General features: G+C 38.7%; 1 protein-coding gene across 12 annotated transcripts in view; it reads left to right on the forward strand.

The window, feature by feature from the left end:
• GRIP1 (glutamate receptor interacting protein 1) overlaps positions 1–22,520 on the forward strand; it is a 798,871-nt gene that overhangs the window by 621,927 nt on the left and 154,424 nt on the right. For all 12 annotated transcript variants that reach the window (XM_056130719.1, XM_056130715.1, XM_056130718.1 and 9 more), the window contains one exon: positions 1,797–1,942. In XM_056130719.1, the coding sequence (XP_055986694.1) occupies positions 1,797–1,942 (146 nt within the window). The remainder of the gene's footprint in view (positions 1–1,796; positions 1,943–22,520) is intronic.

Raw genomic sequence — 22,520 nt, forward strand, 5'->3', positions numbered from 1 at the left:
TGTTCCTGGCTTTGTGCTCAGAAGAGACTCCTGGTGGTGCTCAGGGACCATGTATGGGTGTCAGGGACTTGACCAGGGCCACAGCCACACCAGCAACATGGAAGACAAGTGCCTCACTTCATTTACTATCTCTCTGCCCCTAAAATTTATGATTTTGATGACCCTTCATCACTTCTCCACAAGTTATAAGTTCCTATAAGTTATAAGTTCCTATAAGTTCCTATAGTTGTTTTTATTCTTTTCAAATCTAAAAGTCAATTCCTTGGTGGCAGAGATACATAGATGTTACCCTCAGATAGTATTGAAGAGGAGAAGGAAAATGCTCCTTACTCTGCACCATGCTTCAAACCAGGAAATAGTTGGAAAACCTTTTGTGAAGCAATAGAGAAAATAATAAATACTATTTAGTGAACACCTCCTACATGCCAGGAGGGGAGTGAAGTGTTTGGCAGACATATCCTCACATCTGCCCAGTAACTGACCTACTTTTATTCACATTTACAAATGACAGGACTGAAGCCCAGAACAGCTGAATGACTTGCCACCTAGTACACAGGAGAAAAGGGATAAGAATTGATATTCATTTTCTTTCAGAGCTCATCCTGTTGGCCCACTCTGTTAAATAATGATATTTAACATGAAAGAATTAGAACATGAAAACTCTCGTTACTCACCTCTGCTGAAGCATACTGCCTTTGCAGAGAATAGTATCAAAAAAGTTTCCAAGAAAAATTCCTATCTTGGGCTTCTCTGGTTAATTATTCTTCTTGAAGAAATGCAAGTGTTTGTTTTGTTTTGTTTTGTTTTAATTAACCTTTAGAATTGAAGTTGACAGAATTTCCAGAAACAGGCTATTTGTTTGTGAGCAACATGTTATAAGTTCCTATAGGAGTGAAAGAGATAAAATCATTTAAAATAAAAACTTAAGCCAGAGTTGTCATGTTCCACAGAAGAGAACTTGCCTTGTACATGTGAGGTCCTGGGTTAGATCCCCAGCACTATTAAATTAAATTAAATTAAATTAAATGAAAACTTAGACTGAAAATACTTAGTTCTCTAGGTGATATTTAAGAAGTTGTTTTTATTCTTTTCAAATCTAAAATTTGTTATCTATCTGGTCCCATTGATTTTTAGTATCTCTAGGACCCTCCCCAAGGCAGGATAATCTGGAAACCTCCCTGATTTATTTCTTAGTGTCATAAAGTTCTGAAACATCTTCCCTCAATGCCTTCAGTGGTCATGGGGAGGGGATTAGTATTTGCCTGCCTCTTCTAAGACAGTGCAAGATGAAATCATTTTCATGATCACCAATGAGCCTTATAAATCAGTAGGAAAATTTATAGGCTAAGGATTTTTTTCATAGTAAAGCACTCCCTATTCTGCTTGAGTTCACTGGTATTAAATGGAATGCAATCAGCAGGTTTTCTGCTCACCTGACTTTTGAAAAATAGGTAAACGTGTATTTCCTGTGCTCTAACAAATCAATTTTAGACATTTAGGTGACAAAAAAGGGGTAAATCTGCCTTTAACATCTTGCACCCCAAGAGTTAACTATGGATAACTTGATTGTTTTGCTAATGCTTAGCTTTTTTCTTAATACTAATTTTCATAATGCAGCAATTTTCCGTCCAGGGTTACCTCTTTATTCTCTTACTGTCACACTTGATACTTAGAAGGAAATGCAAATGGGATGGATGGTAGCACGGGTGTGAAAGAACCACTTTGGCTAAGTGACTATTAATGTTAAGCCCCATTATGCTAAATTAATAAAGACTGTTTCTCTCTTCTCTCTTCAGAGAGGGCACCATCAAACCCGGTGATAGGCTGCTCAGTGTGGATGGGATTCGGCTGCTTGGAACCACACATGCTGAAGCCATGAGTATTCTGAAACAGTGTGGACAAGAAGCAACGCTGCTGATAGAATATGATGTCTCAGTAATGGGTATGTTGGCATCCCAGGCTGTGATCATGAAGCTCTGGGATACTTCCCTGTCCACCCCTGATAAACCTCTCTGGCTTAAGAATGAATTGTATGTCCTCTTGTAGCAGGTAGAATTTCATCAATACTTTATCATTATTCTGGTTAGCTTCAGGAAAAGATAAGGGGTACTTTTCAGCAATTTAGAGTTCTTATGTCAATAGCTTTGGGAAAAAGATCTAACTCTGTGAGAATGTTCTATTTAGCAATCAACCCTTTCATATGAATTATCCTTAATAAGAAAGCACTTTCCCCCTCCATATCTCTCTCTATGTCTCTGTCTCTCAGTCTCTCTCTGTCTCTCTCATTCTCTCTCTCTATCTCTCTCTCTGTCTCTCTCATACACACACACAGTGCACGCATACATGTACACAAAAGGTATTATAAAAATAGGGGTTGGTTCTTTTTCTTTTTCTTTTACAGCAATGAGATTGAAAACCAGTAGGGAATTCCTTCCTTCTTATGACTTCATACTGGGAAAGTAGCTCATAAGTATTCTTGGTAATTACCGTTTTATCATCAGATTTAGATAGCAGGAAAAGAAGGGAGACATATAATATTACCGATTCAAATAATAAATTGAATCAAGTATTCTTTCTTAAAGTGATTACAAAAGAAAGTCGCTTTCTTTCTACCTTCAGTACTGAACTAAAACTGGGAAAGCACTCTCATCTTTTATCATTTTTTCTATGTGTTTTATTTAAGGTCTCTGATGTGGTGTTCAGGGGGGCCAGGGGGCCATCCTGGTAATCTCAAACCAGGGGGCAGGTGGTTCAGTGTCAGGGCCTGAGAATACACTGCTCCTGGGTTACTGCACCAATATACCAAGGCCTCCAGGCTCATGCCCAGTAGTGCTCAAAGTCTCCAGGGCTAAACCCCGTGATGCTAGAAGAGCATCTGGTAACAGGATTGGATCTGGGTTAATCACACGCGAACATTTGCCTTTACCACTGTACTATCTCTCCATTCCCTCATCTCCTTTAAGTGTTAATAGAAAGCTAATGTTTTGTCTATCTTGACAAAGGCAGTGATGTTATGAGGGAATGAATTAGAACCTGAAATTGAAACTTCAATCATGTTGCAAATACTTCTTAATTATCAGACTTGATTATGTGATCTGACATTATCAGCAAGTTGTATGTTTCTGAAATGAAGCAGAGAAAAAATTGCTCGAGCGGGCCCAGTAACGTCTCCATTGGAGACTTTGTTGTTACTGTGTCTGGCATATCGAATACTCTCGGTAGCTTGCCGGGCTCTCCGAGAGGGGCGGAGGAATTGAACTCGGGTCGGCCATGTTGGCTGCATGCAAGGCAAACGCCCTACCCGCTGTGCTATATGTAATTATAACTAATTAAAAAATATAACTATTTTTTCTATATTTCCCACTCTGGATTATTCATATACAGGAATACATGTCATGCACAGTGTTGGCTGAAATGTTTTAGAGAGGCCAAGGGTTTCCTAAAAAGACTTCAGGTATGAGGTTAAGGAGCAGGATGAGTGATGTTCTTTAAACCTGACATGGGAGATTGAGAATAAATAAAATTTCCTTTTTTGTTCTTTTTCTTCTCTTTTCGTCTCCTCTTCTGTCTTCCCCCACCCCCTTTTTCTTTTGGTTTTGAGTTCAATTTTGAGTTGGATGATTTGTGTTTTGTTTTTAACTCTCCTGATTAACTTTTAGCTATTAATTTGTATCATGTCACTTACTTTCCTTTACCAAATAGATACTAGTAGTGCCCATTTTAAAAGTCAATTATAACAGTAAAATTATACTAGCAAAGTAGATGTTAGTGGTGACATTTTAATATGATTGACGTTTAAATTTGAAACAGGGGTCAAGGGAAGAGCTCAAAGGGTTGGTTAGGTGTCAAGCTCCAGATTCACTCCCCTACTGTGTGTCCTGCCAATAGCAAGACAAAGGTTACCCAATGGGCTTGAGCACTGAGCATTAGAGCCAGCAGAGCATGGATAGTGGTCACCAGGGGGTGAGATTAGGGTACTGACAGCACTTTTGGGGACCTCCCTTACAAAAATGGTGGAAATATTGAAACAGATATTTGAGCTATTTAATTCATTTATTCAATCCACAAAATCTTATTGATCTAACTGGTAGATAGCAGCTATACAGAAATAACAAAATAGATCTACCCCTGCCCTTAAGACCTTGCATTTGGCAGCACACAGGCAAACAGTCAAGCTAATAAAAATTCATAAACTGTGGTAGCTACCTGCCATAAGGAGCATGAACATATTCTGGCATAATAACAGGCATAGACATGAAGATTGATAGGTATCTGTTGGGTAGACAGAGAAGGGGCAGCAGGTAGCTTAAAATCTGAAGGCTTAAAAGAAACCAGCTCCAAAGTGAAATCATAATGTGAAGGCTTAACACCTACTTGTTCCTATGTGCATAGTCCCACTTCAAAGAGAAACCTCCATATGTTATAATACAGGTGCATGAAGTGACCCTCAGTCTGCTTTCTCCCCAATTCACATTCACATTGTGAATGATGCCAGGCAGTTTCCATACGCCAGAGTTTACAACTATGCTTCTCATGTATGGAAGGAAAATGCATCAGAAAACATTTACTGAAATGAAAAAGCTAATTGAATGGACTTAGCCCTATACAAAGTTTCTCTCCACATGGATAGTTTGTTTTACTTTTTTTTCTACTTTCCAATAAACTTTTTACAAAAAGAAATGAATTATTTTAAAGAATAACTTTCTCCAATTTGCTAGATTTAGTCTCAGTATACAAAATCAGTCATGGTTTTGTATACCAGTGAAGAACAGAAGCTTAAAGTTTTAAGATTTCACTTATAATATAAACCAAATAATAAGGTTCCTATGGAAATAAATATAAATTTTAATATATAAATAAACATACAATCATAACAAATATTATTCCACAATTATATTACCCAGTTATGCATAATTATAGGCATAGATCAATATACATAAATGAAAGAATAAATAAATAAGTGAAGACATATGTTATTCTTGGATGATAAGTCTTAATATGTCATTTCTCTCAAGTGCAACCACAAATTCAATTCTTTCAAAATCTCAAAAAGATCTTTTTTTTGGGGGGGAGGGACCCTAATAATCTCAGACTGAAATATATGAGGAATAAGAAGAGTGGGAGGGGATGAAAACAACCAAAATGTTTTTGAAGCAATATGAAATCAGAAAAACTTGTTCTACCAGATGTCAAGATCAATTATAGAATTGAGCCTTTTCATTTATATAATAATGTGGGATAATACAGAGACTAAAGGAAGTGAAGGGGTTATCTAGAACCAGAGTAGAAACAGAATGGAAACAGAATGATATATCAGTAGGGAAGGTTGAAGTGATAGTAAATGATGATGGTGGATCAATTACTTAGTCACATGGGAAATTTTAAAATTAAATTGCTGTTTGACATTATATCATCAAAGAAATTCTTTCATTTACATCATTTTCCAATATATTATTGCTGTGAATACTCATTTACTCAGTCTTTATATTTCCAAGTTTACTAAATCAAGGGTATATTTCTTTTTTTTCTTTTTCTTTTTTTTTTTTTTTTTTGGTCTTTGGGTCACACCTGGCAATGCACAGGGATTACTTCTGGCTCTGCACTCAGGAATTACTCCTGGCGATGCTCAGGAGACCATATGGGATTCTGGGAATCGAACTCAGATCCACCACATGCAAGGCCAACGCCCTACCCACCGTGCTATCTCTCCAGCCCAAGGGTCTGTTTCTTTTTAATGTTTTTTATTTACCTGATGAACATAGTTACAAACTATTAACAATCCAAAATCCAACTTTGCATCGAAATGATCACAGACAGTGATCATGTAGGACTTCTTCCAGGGTTACAAAGATGGTTTAATATACACAAGTTATTCAATGTAAAAATTTTGACACATAATTCTAAATTGTGAGTCAGAAAGAACGAAACATTTTATTACTACCAAGATTGTACTTGTCTCCCAGCTTATCAATACTGAACATTTTTTATCATTCTTATTTATTGAGCAAAAATTATATTTATACTTTAATTTACCAAAATATTTCTAGTGCAACTAAATCTTTTTTTTAGAACACTGGCCATTTTAATGTTGTCTTGACTGCTCACATCCTTTTTTTATTGTCCTATTGAAGGTACTGTTTATAGTTTTTTTTTTAAGTTTATTAAATTACTTACAAATTAAAGACATTAATCCTTGTCATATTTTGTAAAAAACTTTTTCTTAGAGTTTCTAATTCCCTCTTTCTAATATGTTGAAGTTTTATCTTTTAGTTACTTTTGGGGTGTGATCTAGTATTTTCTTAGCATTTAAATGTCAATTTAGTGCTAAAAACCATCTAATTTCCCTGGATCATTTAACTAATGATGTATCACACACCCTCCGATTGTAATGTTTTAATTATAGATAAAGATATCAAATGTATTATTCAGGTGCATATCTGGGCTAATTGCTCTAATCCACTCATCTAGTTTCACACTAAAATTCAGGAACAGGAACTGGATTTTTGAATTAAAGTTTAACATGACAGCTCTCATTTTCATAAGAAGACACACACATTTTTTTTGTACATATGGAGGCCTGGAGGTGGTACAGTGGCAGAATAACTACCATGACAGTGTGAGGCCCCAAGTTCCATCCTCCCTGAATTGCCCACTCATGCCCAACAGGTTCCTGGTGGCAATGCCATTTGGGATTCCCGTGGGCCACAACCAGATGTGCCATCCATGACCCCTACAACCAAGTAGTTTGTGGCACCCCACTGAGCACCACAACTAAAAATATCTGAGCACCACACTACACAGAGAGAGCACATGTGTAAGCAACCATGTGCATGAAATCAGCAAGGCCACATGTGTGAACACTGCATCCAGCAGCATGGTCCCTGTTAGTTAGAGCCCTAATGAAAAAGGAAGGGGAATCAAAACATAACTATAAGTTATGTTTGTTATGTTATATATTATATATGTTGTATATGTATTAGTATGCTCATTCATTCATTGTTTTATTCTAAACTTTGTTAACTTCATATAACAAAGGACCAAGTTGATTTGGATTTTTACTTTTAAAATTCTTCTTTTAGTGTCCACTCTGCCTCCCTCTAAACTCATTTTTTAAATCTTCTACTCATAGTTTCTCACTTGCTAGTGCTCTTCTTTATTCTAATCATCTTGTTTGGATTTTATCCAGTGTTTTTCTTGGTAATTAGTCTACTCTCTCTGTTTTGCTTTTTCCCATTTTTCCCCAACTACGTTAATATGAGACCAGGTAAATATAATTGAGAAAAAATGGCACCTTAGAAAATCAGAATAGTTGGATATATTTCACTAGATGTATTATTCACCAAATGTCAACTAACATTTCTTATCATAACAAATAATACTCTTTTTTTTTTTTGCAAATTCAGGCTGGAGCGGTAACACACAGCGGGTAGGGCATTTCCCTTGCACACAGCTGACCTGACTGACCCAGGTTTGATTCCTCCGCCCTCTCGGAGAGCCCGGCAAAGCCTGGCAAGTTACCCGTGACCTATCTGATATGCCAAACACAGTAATAAGTCTCACAATGGAGACGTTACTGGGCCCGCTCGAGCAAATCGATGAACAACGGGGGTACAAGTGCAGTGCAGTGCTACAGGGATTCTCATTCCTCAAATAAAATAAAACAAAATAAGATCTTTGTATAATTCAGGCTACTAGTTACATCATGAATTAAAATTGACATTTGTACCAAATTATTTGGAAGTCAAAATATCCCATTAAAAATATAAAACAATATAGTATGAGACTAACACCCAAAGGACAGTAGAGACCAGGTCCAGGAGGATTAGTTCATGGTTGGAAGTCTGCCTCATGTCCCCGAAGGCAGTTGGAATAGAGAAGGGTTCACTAAGTCAGTGATGGTTGGAGGGATCGCTCAGGATGGGAAATATGTGCTAAAAGTAGACAAAGGTCAAAACATGATGGTCTCTCAGTATCTTTACTGCAAACCATAATGCCCAAAAGTAGAGAGAAAGAAGGAAGATGCCTGTCACAGATGCAAGGGGTGGGGTGGGGTGGGGTGGAGGTGGCGGGAGGGATACTGGGGACATTGGTGGTGGGAAACGCACACTGGTGGAGGGATGGGTGTTAGATCATTGTGTGACTGAAACTCAATCATGAAAGCTTTATAACTGTATCTCATGGTGATTCAATAAAAAGAAATTTTAAATCCCATTAAAAATAATTTACTCAGACTACAGATAATACTGGAGGTAAGGCATTTGTTCTTGCATGTGGCTGACTGTGATTCAAATCCCTGGCACAACATATGGTCCCCTGAATCACACCAAGAGTATCTCTGAGCACAGAGTCAGGAATATGCCCAGAGCACCACCAGATGTGGCCCAAACTCTACCATCCCAGATTATAATAATTTAATGCTGTTTTCTTAAGTGAGAAAAATTCTAATTATGTCAAATTAATTATTGACAACCTAGAAATATATTTTGTAAAATGTCATTAATTTTTAACCAGATGTAAGCAGGAAAGTTTTTGTTTTCTTTATGGGTCACACCCGGCAATGCTTAGGGGTTACTCCTGGTGCTACACTCAGGAATCACTCCTGGCAGTGCTCGGGGAACCATATGGGATGCTGGGAATTGAACCCAGGTTGGCGCGTGCAAGGCAAACGCCCTACTCACTGCGCTATTGCTCCAGCCCCAGGAAAGAATTTTTAATAAAAAAAATTTTAATGAACCTGAACTTTAGTGCCAAAGTTACTGTTTCTGTATTTTCTAAAATTGAGTCAAACATTGGTTTTCTATCTCCTACAATCTAGATTAAGTACTTTGTATTATCACTTTTCTTCATATATATAACCAAATTACAGCATCTTAATGAAAAAGTGTGTTAAAATGGGTATTATTGGTTCGTGGATTATTGTTTTATGTCTTTAACAATCTCCCTTCATATTAGATTAAATGACTTTACTTCCTTATTCCATATTTTCATTCTATAAAATATGAATTGCGTTTAGCCTGTTTGTCTCATTGGGCTATAAAAATCTTCAATAATTAGTTTTTTTATGTTATTTATCTTTGTGGGCCAGGATGTCGCCCATAGGCAAAGTGCATGCCTTGCATTCCTGAGGCCTGGGTTCAGAAGGAAGCAATCTTTAAAGGAAGCCAGAAAATTTTAGAAGTACAAAAGAAACAAATTTACAAAAGAATATATTAAGTTCAAAGTTTATTGGCCGCCCTTCAGAGACTTTGTTATTACTCAAGGAAAGCTAAATAGATAATAAAATCTGTAACAGACAACTTAGGATCTTCTTAAATTGGGAAAACTAGAAATAATAACTCAGTATGAAGACACCATGAGGTACAACTGACATAAAATAATCTTTAAAAAGCAAAGCAGGGGGGCTGGAGTGATAGCACAGCGGGTAGGGTGTTTGCCTTGCACGTGGCTGACCCAGGTTCAATTCCCAGCATCCCATTTGGTCTCCCAAGCACCACCAGGAGTAACTCCTGGGTGCAGAGCTAGGAGTATGACCTGTGCATCACCGGGTGTGACCCCCCCCCCAAAAAAAAGGGAGAAAACAAGCAAAGCAGGGGCCAAAGCAATAATACATACAGTGGGTAGGACACTTCCTTGCCCGTGGCCAGCCTGGGTTTAATGCCTAGCACCCCATAGGTTCCCTGAGCACCTCCGGAAGTTATCCCTGAGCATAGAGCCAGGATTAAGCCCTGAGTACTGCTGGGTGTGGCCAAAAGATTGGGGGTGTGGAAGGAAAATTTTAAAAAACAGAGCATCGCCTAAATGCTACCAGGAGCGAACTCTGAGTGCAGAGCCAGGAATGACTAGCACTGCCTGGTGTGGCACAAAAACTGGAACCAGTAGGTGGGAGAGGCAGAAAGTTGCAGCTGTGAAGGTAGAGAGAGCCAAGAGCAAGGTTCTAGCTGGGTGTTTCTAGTGAGATCTCTCTTCGTGCCTGGCAGAGAGCAGTCCTTCTGGATGTCTTTCTGTGGCCTCTTTGCTGTGCATACACACTCCTAGTATTTCTTCCTCTTATAAGGATACCAGGTATATTAAACCAGGCCCTAATATTATGAATCATTTAACCTTAATTACCTCCTCAAGGCTCTATCTTTAAATGCATTCACATTGGGCTTGGAAACCCAATTTAGACAAGCACAAAAAAAAGGAATTTATTAGCCTACAAAAACAGAGACTCCTGACTTCTGACACAAGTTTAGTAGTGGCATAGGCTGACTGTCTCTCCGCGGAGTTCTTGATGCCTCAGAAAGAAAAAAAACTAAATTTCCAGTCAAGGAAACTAAATGTCCAGGGATATAGTCACTCTCCTGCCTTTGGCAAAGGAGAAAAAAACAAAATTGAATCTCCACCAATCACTGTATCCAGGATAGAGTCACTCTTGGTAGGGGAGAAAGGATTTTATGTTGAACAGTCCCAAGAAGAGACAGAGTTATATGGAAGCAGATGGTGTTGGGTTGATGAATGTAGTAAGTTACCATTTGAGGACACCATTTGGAGTTAAAAGTCTCTTTCCACTAACAGTATGTGATTTAAGTGTTTCTTGCTTCACATCTTCATCAGCACTTGGCATTCTCTGTCTGTTTCATACTCACCATTCTTGTGGCATGTCATGGTAGGTCACTGTAAATTTGACCTAAGTTTCCTGAACAAATAATGGTGGGAAGGACACTTTTTGGCTACTGGGGCACCCTTAAAATGTCTGTTATATTTTTTTAAAGTCTCGCTTATTTATATACTATTAAATTGTGAAACTGTATCTGAGGGAAATATATGTCTATCACTTGATTACTTGACTTCCCGTTAATCGTCGATTTGCTCGAGCGGGCGCCAGTAACGTCTCCATTTGTCCCTGTCGCATGCTAGTGTAGCCCAATGGTGTCTGTTTGCTCTAGGAACATGAAGAGCCTCAAACCGATCGTTCATGATCTTAATAAAGAAGTCTGAACATCTGGTAGGTGGGCGGCCACGCGGTCTTTTGACATCCCATGGAATCCAGTTGGTAACAACTCTAGTCCAGCAATCGTCTTTAAATCTCATTACGTGACCAGCCTATCTGATTTTTGACACCTTGGCAAACGAGACAGCGTCCCTGATTCTTGATCATCGACGGAGGTCGGAACTCCGGATTCTTTCTCTCATTTGAGTGAAACGTGATATTCCAAGCATAGCTCTTTCAATTCCTTTGTCTATAATATATGTCTATAATCCCAGATATAAAATATTGATTTTATTTATATGTCATTAAGAGTGTTCATGTTATAGAAGATGTGTGTATGCTTACAAGCATATCAATATCTTAACACTAGAATCAGATGTATTTTCCAATCATATAAATTTTAGCAAATGCAGTAGTTCACAATCACGATCACGACCATCCTGTTGTTTGTCGATTGCCTCGAGCTCCAGTAACGTCTCCTTCATCCTAGCCCTGAGAATTTTTTAAAAAGTGCCATATTCAAGGCTCTTTCAGGGTTAGGAGAATGAGACCCATCATTGTTACTGGTATATGGCATATTGGGTGCGCCACGGGGACCTGGGTGGAGGATTTTCAACCCAGATCCTCCGTATTCCAGTAGGCAGGGGTCACACCCACCAACTGGCCCCCTGACGCCGTGTTATCCCATCAATGACCAAGACTCAGAGACTATAAAACCCAGCTTCCAGAAGCGCGCGGCCACATTCGCAGCCTCGCGACATCTTATTATCTCACTCTTACTCTGGACAAACTGGCAGGGTACCAAATGTAACTGCCCACACGGCAGAGTCTGGCAAATGCAGTAGTTAGGAAATCTATTGATGTTATGTTGAATTTGGTCTGTGCTAAAATTTTAAGAAAAATGTATTAGCATAAAGAACACTGGGGTGAATATATTTAAGGGGAAAATGGGTGCAATTTTGGATATGTTACATATGAAATATATACCTATCTTTTAAGTGGAGGTGTGGAGTATAGTCTGCATATTTATGCCTGGACTTCAGTACAGGAGTTAGAACAGGAGAGATAAATCTTGAGAGTTCAGAGGGGAGTGTGAGCCACACCCAGCACTGATCAGTGCTACCTAGAGCTCTGTGCTTGGAGAACCAGGTGGTACTATGGATCGAACTGGGGTTGGGCAAGTGACTTAATATCTATAATACCTCTCAGGTTCAGGAGACATAAATTTTTGAGTAATTAGCACAGAGTTGGACCTTAACTCCCAAGTCCTCTTAGGAGACTGAGTATGATCAAAGATTGTAAAGGCCAAGTTCTGGGACCCTTAATAGTGACAAGTCAAAAAGATGAAGAAAAATTTGTAAAAGACATTGAGAAGGAGCCCCCAGTGATAAAAATGGAGAACCAGAGCAAAGTTTGAAGTAACAGATGCCCCATTTTTCTTTTGTAAAATAATGGGAATTATTTCCAAGCTGCTGTGAGGAGTAAGAGATGCTGTTTGATATTGCCTATTTGATATTTGACACATAAAATGTTACCAGTGCAAATTTTTGAGTTATTTTTATAGAAAAACTATTAATTTACCAAATTATAGTCATTGTCACTGTCCTCCCATTGTTAATCGATTTGCTCAAGCAGGCCCAGTAACATTGTGAGACTTGTTACTGTGTTTGGCATATCAGATACGCCACAGGTAGCTTGCCATGCGGGCGAGATATTCTCGGTAGCTTGCCAGGCTCTCCGAGAGGGCCGGAGGAATCGAACTCAGGTTGGCCATATTGGCTGCATGCAAGGCAAACACCCTACCTGCTGTGCTATCGCTCCGGCCCACCAAATTATTAACAAATATCAAATTATTTTCAATGATTAGTTATTGCCAATTATTACCAAAGGATTGGGTCTTAGTGTCTTCCCAATAGAAATAAAATAACACAAAGGCAAAAGTCTACAAACCAGGACTTCAGTAAAATTTAGTGCCTTTTAAGTCAGGTATCTTTGTTTTGGATGTTGGCACACTGTTGTTCTAGAACAAGATGTTCATCTCTTGCAGGCTTCAACTTTCCCTTCTCTAAATTATGGATAATAGTACTTCTTCAAAGTATTAATGAAAAGATTAAGTAAATGAGTATGTATAAAGTCCTTATAATTGCTAAGCCATCATTAAATACCACAAAATTGAGTTGGACTGTTTCCTTTCCCCCCTTTCCTAACATGAACCCCAAGCCTTCCTTCCATTATCCTGTTTTAAGAAGCAGCCTGAGCCACATAGTACAGGGATAGATGCTGGTCTTGCATAGAACCAGTTCTGGTTTGATCAGTGGCACCACATATGTTCCTCTCCTGTGTTTCTAGCAGTAATCCCTGAGCACAGAGCCAGGAATAGGCTCTGGATACTACCAGGTATGGCCCAAGGATTAAATAAATGCACTGCACTGTCTGTAGCACTGTCCTCCCGTTGTTCATTCATTTACTCGAGCAGGCACCAGTAACGTCTCCTTGTGAGACTTGTTGTTACTGTTTTGGCATATTGAATATACCACGGGGAGCTAACCAGGCTGTGTCGTGGGGGCAGGATACTCTCAGTAGCTTTCCAGGCTCTTCTAGAGGGACGGATGAATCGAACCCAGGCCGTCTGCCTGCAAGGCAAATGCCCTACCCGCTCTGCTTTCGCTCCAGCCCATATACATAATATGGGATGAATAAATAAATAAGCTGTATTCTGTGAGAACATTGAGTCCTGATAAAAAATGTTATTTAGAAAATTATCTGTTTTACATTAATTTTCCTTTGCAAAATCTATCTTAATACTTATTTTACTTAAGCCGTAGCTGAAAATATTTCTAAAACATGCTTCTGAGAATGCATATTAAATTAGAACAACTAGAGTCTTTGGCATGGACAAAAGATATGTTATTTCTGAGAACATCATTCTGAACCATAGACCTTGAGCTAATGTTATGGAGTAAAGAGTGCAGAGGATTGTACCAAATTTGTGCTGATGTGTAATTAATTTTGGATTTATATAAGACTTTTTTAATAATTATTTTATTACTTCTGTCTTACTTGGAAGAGTTTGAAGGTATTTCAATTAACATGGGATTCTTGTTGGCTGCATAAAACAAGGTTCACTGTAGGATAATTTAAACAAGCTTTACACAGGCTTTCTTGCCAAGAAACAGTAATCATAGTCATTTTAGTAGATGTCATATGTAACCAACAGAATATTATAGTGATAAAAATTTAAAATGAGTAGAATATTTCTCTATGAAAAATGTCCTGAATTTTCACATTATTGTACACAATCATAATATTTCTATGCGTAAACCATGTGTGTAAGATTTTGATAGTTCGATGATAGATAGATAGACCCAAGTCAAATTCACCACACTTTTTGATTCTGTTCTCACTTAGTTAACTCAATCTCTCTCATTTTCTTTTTTTTATGTAGGAGTATTGCTATTTATTCAGCCATTGATTAGTCTGATTGAATTGGGCATGAACTCCAGCTTACTTTTTTCCCCCCTTTTTTATAATTTTATTTATTGAATCACCATGAGAGCAGTTACAAAGCTTTAGGGTTTAAGTCCCGGTCATACAATGAAACACCTGTCCCTTCACCAGTGAACATTTTCCACCACCAAAAACCCCAGTATACCCCCCATCCCACACCCTCCCCCTACCTGGGGGGCAGATGATTTCCACATTATCTCTCTCTACTTTGATGACATTCAATATTTTGACACCAGACCCACCATTATTATTTGGGATTTTACCCCAACACTCAAATCTGCCAAAAAGGCAACAGTAGACCATTTATTTTCTATTGCTGGTTATGAATAACATATGATGTCGCACAGCTGCATCAATTCAATCAAAATGGCCACGTGATTTTGGATTTTCAAAATTTAACAACAAAATCTGGAGGAATTTCTGCCAAAACCTGCTGGGTTCCGAGACTTGTTCCTGAGTCTCTGGGATCATAGCCATTAAACAGCTTGATCAGGAGCCAGAGAGGCTGTTCATGAGTGGCGACTCAGAATCTCATTGAGGCAGGGAGGAAAGGGCCGGCTCCATGGACCCCATCCCACGATGCCCCGTGTGTCTCATCACTGCGGGCCCAATCCTGACTGCTCAATAACCTCTGGAGGATTGCGACCACCAAGCTGCCAAGGGGGAGCAGGTGGAGGTACAGCACCCTTTCCCCCCTGGGGTGGCCCAGCGCCAGTAACCTACTGTGGGGACCAGAAACATTTCTCCCAAAAGCCGCTGTGTTCCGAGATTTGTTTCTGAGTCCCTTGGATCATGGCTATTAAGCAGCTTGATCAGGAGTCAGAGAGGCTGTTTGTGGGCAGCGACTCGGGATCTCATTGGGCAGGGAAGAAAGGGCCAGCTCCACCCTATCACCTGAGTCCCCACATGTCTCATCACTGTGGGCCCAAACCTGACTGTCCAGTGGCCTCTGGAAGATGGCGATCACCAAGCTTCCAAAAGGGAGCAGGCAGAGGAACAACACCCTTTCCCCACCTGGTGTGGTCTAGCACCAGTAACCTATTGCAGGGACCAGACACATCTCTGCCAAAAGCTGCTGGGTTCTGAGATTTGTCTCTGAGTCTCTGGGGTCATGGCCATTAAGCAGTTCGATCAGGAACCAGAGAGGCCTTGCCTCCAATTATATAGCTGAGCTGGAGGTGGTTTGTGGGTGTGTCTCCCATATACCTAACTTTTGGCCATTTACTTTCTTGGTAAACTTTGCCCCAAGTTTTTGGGGTCTGGCCAAAGGCACAGCAGCAATTTTGGGGTATCTGGAAGTCTGAAGGCGCCATCAGGCTGCTTATGCACTCACCTCACAGGTACAGATTGACCTGCTGGCGGCACCATACCCCCATCTCTCATATTTGTTGCCTCTTGATTCTCTGTTAATACTTCTTGCCAACTCTTGAGGGTATTACATTTTGCTTGCCCTGAGTTGTCTGTGTTTTTTCTTGTGCTTCTAGATTCCATCTTTTCCTTGGGAACACTAATTGAGGCATCTTCTTTTTTGCTTGTTTCTTTTATACCTCACAGGGAGATTTAGACCTCCATAAAAAGTATTTAATGATAATTGTAGATTGAATGTTGTATTTGCCCTTAGACTAGCTGTTTATGTCATGTGGGTGTGACTAATTATCAAGTGGGTATGTGTAGAATAGAGCAAAACATCAGTGTTTATGTTGTATGCTTAAAGGGAACTAATTCATGATATTGTCTTACATTACAAAATAGCTGTAGAAAGCTTAAAATTAAAAAAATCTTAATCTGCCTGTGGTGTTTTTCTGAATATGTGTCTGATTCTCCTTTAGTCTCTTCCTTTCTCTGAATAGTGTTAAATCTTTCCTTTTACTTACCTATGCTAAGAAGATATGCAAAACCAAAAGTACTGAGGAAAATATTATCCTTCCCTTAGAAATACTCAGTATATTACTTTTTTGCCCAGCTATATAGATGATTTTTACTTATGGCAATCTTAAGCAAATATAAAGTAGTAATTTTTAATTGACAGTTTTATCAGGGATGGATCTTAATGTTTAAGTCTTCCAAAGTGATGATTCACTCCTTCACAGTAAAAAGTATTGGTCTGTTGGTGAACATTGACAATGTTATAGGTCTCATTTCTATTTTGTTTTGTTTGTTTTTAAGAATAGGAAATTCAAAATAAAAAATTGATACTTCTCACCCTCTAGTATCAAGACCAAATTAGGTGTTCTTTTTTAAGGGCTCCTAAAAATATTTATGATTCTTCTTTTCCAAACATTACTAGTTTAACCTTCTAGTTTTCTGAAAAAAATAAATAAATAGAACCCCAAAGTGTGTCCTATATAAAGAAAGTCTGTTTTTTTTTAGTTTATCTATTGAAAGTCTGATTTTTAAATGCCATCATTCACTTATTTGCAGTCTTATTTTCTCTAAGATCAAAATTCTATTTTCTATTTCTCCTTTCTTATATAAAAAGTAAGTATTTGCAGAATGTGTATGGTATATGTTCCCACATTCCCACATACCATTCATTCCTTTTTACACAGTCAAACTTAGTCACTTGTCATAAGTTGGTGGAGATAAGATAAGTGGGTAGAAGGGCGAAAGGCAGGCTGGAGAAATAGTACAATGGGTAGGGCACTTGCCTTTTGTGCAGCCATGCTGAAAGCAGCAACTTTGGGTGTGTTCCCCCAAAACTCATGCATAATAGGATGATCTATTATTTTCTATTGTAGTAATATGCCCTTGTAGACTAAATCATAGTTTGTTCTTTCCATTGATGATTTTCTAATGTCTGCATTTTATAGGGTTATGGAATTACTAGGCCATTGGTTACAGTGATGCTCAGTTTGAGTAGTTATTGCCAAATGTATTTTTATAATAATTATAAGGTAAAGGTAAAGGTAAAGGCCCTCCCGTTGATCATCGATTTGCTCGAGCGGGCCCAGTAACGTCTCCATTGGAGACTTTGTTGTTACTGTGTTTGGCATATCGAATACTCTCGGTAGCTTGCTGGGCTCTCCGAGAGGGGCGGAGGAATCGAACTCGGGTCGGCCATGTTGGCCGCTTGTATGTGTAGTATAATAATTATACCAATTTGAATTCTCACCTAATGACTTTGCTTCCTTTGCATACATAACAACACTTGATGTTGTGAGTATTTTATGTTTGAACTATCTTGAGCATGTATAGTGGTATTTCTATGACTTTCATGTATTGTTCCTAAGTGAATAATAATGTTAAACACCTTTTTATTATTGACCACTTGGATAGTCTTCTTTGTGAAATGTCTATTTAAGTTTTATCTATAAGATTTTGTTCGGCAACTCTCAATATTGATTTTTGTGAGTTCCTTGGGGACCATATGTGGTACCAATATTAGAATTGGGAGTCAGCATGTGTCTTAACCTCTGTACTATCTCATGGCCTTAATTTTTTTTAAAGTTTAATTTTAGTTCAAAATGAATTTAAACAGTTATAGCTCAAAACATTATTATAAAGGAAAGTCAGTTATTCCCCTTCTCATGCACATCAGACCCAGCTGTCCTCTGACAGTTACAACTTTCCCAGAAGTTCTTTCCCAGACTCCCCACAGTAGGCAAAAGGCCAATATGCCACGGGGCAGCCATTATCTGCAGGGTCTTCCTCTTGGCATCTGAGAACATTTAATAATTAATAGAAAGCTGGTTAAAATTCCCTCATTTTCAAATTGTGTATTATGCTTCTAAAATTAACCATGTCTCATGAGTGTAAAATTAGTCCTTTAACTTCTGTATATTTTAGGAAGATGAAAAACTGTCATGTCTGGCAGGGGAAATTATCTTTGCATTATAAGTTTCTTTTTCTTTTTTTTTATTAGTGAAACACCATGAGGTACTGTTGTAGACTTACAAACTTTCGTGCTTGGGTTTCAGTTATACAATGATCGAGTATACTCATCCCTCCACCAGTGCCCATTCTCCACCACCAATGATCCCAGTAGCCTTCCCATCCCCCACCCAATCCCACCCCACTTTGCCTGGCCTTGTGCAGAGCATTGTCTTTTGCTCTCTCTTTCCTTTAGGATGTTGTGGTTTGCAATAGAGGTATTGAGTGGCCATCGTGTTCGGTCTATAATCTACTTTCAGCACGCAGCTCTCATCCCGAGCGAATCCTCCAAACATCCTTTACTCGGTGTTCCCTTCTCTATATGAGCTGCCTTTTCCCTTAGCATGTGCTGCCGGCTTCCAAGACGTGGAGCAGACCTCCTGGTACTTATCTCAACTATTCTTGGGTGTTTGTCTCCCAATCTGTTATTTTATATTCTCCAGATGAGTGCAGTCTTTCTATGTCTGTCCCTCTCTTTCTGGATCATTTCACTTAGCATGATACTTTCCATGTAGAACCACTTGTATGTCAATTTCATGACTTCATCTTTTATAACAGCTGCATAATATTCCATTGTGTAGATGTACAAAGTTTCTGTAACCAGTCATCTGTTCTCCGGCACTCGGGTTTTTTCCAGATTTGGGCTATTGTGCATAGTGCAGCAATGAGCATAGAAATGCAGATGTCATTTCGACTGTACTTTTTTGCCTCTCCAGGATATATTTCCAGGAGTGGTATATGCTGGGTAAAATGGGAGCTCAATCTCTAATTTTTTGAGAATCGTCCATACTGTTTTCCAAATGGGTTGAATCACTTGGCATTCCCACCAGCAGTGAAGTAGGGTCCCTTTCTCGCCACATCCGCCCCAACACCAGTCGCTTTTGTTCTTTTGGATGTGGGCCAGTCTCTGTGGTGTGAGATGATATCTCATTGTTGTTTTTATCTGCATCTTCCTGATGATTAGTGATGTAGACCATTTCCTCATGTGCCTTTTAGCCATTCGGATTTCTTCTTTGGGAATGTTTCTGTTCATTTCGTCACCCCATTTTTTGTGGCGTTTTTTCTTGTGGCGTTCAACCAGTGCTTTGTATATCCTTGATATCAACCCCTTATCGGATGGGTATTGGGTGAATATCCTTTTCCATTCTGTAGACTGTCTTTGTATTTTGGTCACTGTTTCTTTTGAGGTGCAGAAGCTTCTTAGTTTAAGATAGTCCCATTTGTCTACCTCTGCTTTCACTTGCTTGGCCAGTAGCTTGTCATCTTTGAAAATACCGTTAGCTTCAATGTCGCAAAGGGTTTTGCCAACCTTGTCTTCAATGTACCTTATGGATTCCGGTCTGATGTTGAGGTCTTTAATCCATTTTGATCTTTCTTTTGTACATGGCGTTAGGTAGAGATCTGAGACCATTATTTTTTGCATGTAACTGTCCAGTTTTGCCAGCACAATTTGTTATAGAGGCTTTCCTTGCTCCACTTCACATTTCTTGCTCTCTTATCAAAGTTAGCTGATCATATATTTGGGGTAGGGGGGCAGGTGTCAGTATATTCAACCCTTTTCCATTGGTCTGAGGCTCTGTCTTTGTTCCAGTACCATGCTGTTTTAATTATTACTGCTTTGTAGTAGAGTTTTAGGTTGGGGAGGTTGATTCCTCCCATTTTCTTTTTCCCAAAAATTGCTTTAGCTATTCGTGGGGGCTTACTGTTCATATGAATTTCAGGACTGTTTGCTCCATTTCTTTGAAGAATGTCATGGGTGTCCTTATAGGAATCGCATTGAATTTGTAGAATGCTTTGGAAAGTATTGCCATTTTGACAATGTTAATTCTCCTGATCCATGAGCAGGGGATATCTTTCCATTTCCTCGTGTCCTCTTTTAGTTCCTGAAGTAGCATTATGTAGTTTTCTTTGTATAGGTCTTTTACATCCTTAGTTAAGCTGATTCCTGAGGCACAATTGTGAACGAGATTGTTTTTTTCATGTTGCTTTCTTCTCTCATTATTTGCATATAGGAAAGCCATATACTTTTGGGTATTGATTTTATAGCCTGCAACTTTACTATACAAGCCTATTGTTACCAGGAGTTTCTTGGTAGAGGTTTTAGGTTCTCTAAGCATAGTATCATATCATCTGTGAATAGTGAGAGCTTGATTTCTTCCTTTCCTACCTGAATGCCCTTAATATCTTTTTCTTGCCTAACCGCTACTGCAAGTACTTCCAGTACTATATTGAACAGCAGTGGAGAGAGTAGGCATCCTTGTCTCGTTCCTGATCTTAGAGGGAAGGCTCTCAGTTTTTCCCCATTGAGGATGGAGCTTTCCATAGGCTTGTGGTAGATGACTTTAACTATATTGAGGAAAGTTTCTTCTATACCCATTTTGGTGAGGGTTTTCATCATAAATGGGTGCTGTATCTTGTCAAATGCTTTCTCTGCATCTATTGATACATCATATAGTTTTATCTTTTCTTTTGTTAATATGATGGATTATGTTGATTGATTTCCGAATGTTAAACTATCCTTGCATCCCTGGGATGAATCCCACTTGGTCATGGTATATAATCTTTTTGATGAGTTGTTGAATTCTATTTGCTAGTATTTTGTTGAGAATCTTCGCATCTGTGTTCATCAGGGATATCAGCCTGTAGTTTTCTTTTATTGTGGTGTCTTTGTTTCCTTTTGGTATAATAGAGATATGAGCCTCATTGAAACTGTTTGGGAGAGTTTCTGTTTCTTCAATTTCCTGGAAAAGCTTGAGAAGAACTGGCCATAGGTCCTCTTTAAATGTTTGGAAAAATTCGCTAGTGAATCCATCTGGATCTGGACTTTTGTTTTTGGGAAAGCTTTTGATTACAGTTTCAGTTTCCTTAATATTAAAAGGTCTACTCAGGTTTTCCAGATCTTCTTGATTCAACTTAGGGAGATTATAGGAATCCAGGAATTTATCCATTTCTTCTAGGTTCTCTTGTTTTGTGCATACAGACTTTCAAAGTATTTACTGATGATCTCCTGAATTTCTTTGGTTTCCATTGTGATGTCCCACATTTTCATTTCTGATTCGGTTTATTAGAGTCTCTCTCTCTTTCTTTGTGAGTTAATTTTGTTTATTTTCTCGAAGAACCAGCTCTTGGTTTCATTGATCTTTCAGATTGTTTTTGTTTTTTTGGTTTTTTCTTTCTTTTTTTGGTTTTCATGTCGCTGATTTCTGCTCTAAGTTTTATGATCTCTTTCCTTCTGCCTGGTTTGGGCTCCTTTTGTTGGTCCTTTTCTAAGATCTTGAGATGTGAAGTCAAGTTGTTTATGTGGGCCCTTTCTTTGTTCCTGAGAAATGGTTGCAGAGCTATCAATTTTCCCCTTAACATGGCTTTAGCTGCATCCGACAGGTTCTGGTAGCTCGTGTCTTCATTCTCATTTGTTTCCAGGTATCTTTTGATTTCTTCCTGGATTTCTTTCCTGACCCACTCATTGTTCAGCATTGAGTTGCTTAATTTTCAGGTGTTTGATTTGGTTTTCTGCATCTGTAAATGATTAACTATTCAGTCCATTGTGGTCTGAAAAGATTGTTGATACAATGTCTATCTTCCTGATTCTGTTCAGGTATGCATTGTGGCCCAGCACATGGTCTATTCTAGAAAATGTTCCATGTGCACTGGAAGAGAATGTGTATTCTTTTTTGGGGGGATATAAAGTCCTGTATAGATCTATTAGGCCTCTCTCTTCTATAGGTCTCTTCTTGGTCATCTTTTTAAATTTCATTTAACTATCAAAGTGCTAACAAAGAATTTTTTCTCTGTGATTGAATACAGTTTTATATTTCACTTTGAATAAAAAGGTCCAAACAATCTTTTCTAAGAGAAATTACTCTTCTTATCTGCCGTTAACCATTAATACATGTAACTGTTGAACATAAGTTTTAAAGAAGCAAGATAGCAGATTCCCATTAAGATTGGGGCAAACTAGCCGGGCTATCTAGGGGAAAGGGCAGCTCAGATAGAGAAGGGAGCACCAAATAAAGGGTGTTTGGAGGATCCTCCCAGGAGGGAGATACATGTTGAAAGTAGACTATGGACTGAACATGATTGCCACTCAATGCCTCTTTTGCAGACCACAACACCCAAAAGGAGAGAGAGAACAAAAGGGAATGCCCTGCCACAGAGGCAGGGTGGGATGGGA

This window comes from Sorex fumeus, unplaced genomic scaffold, assembly GCF_029834395.1.
Source record: "Sorex fumeus unplaced genomic scaffold, SorFum_2.1 ptg000081l, whole genome shotgun sequence".
Lineage (NCBI taxonomy): Eukaryota > Metazoa > Chordata > Mammalia > Eulipotyphla > Soricidae > Sorex > Sorex fumeus.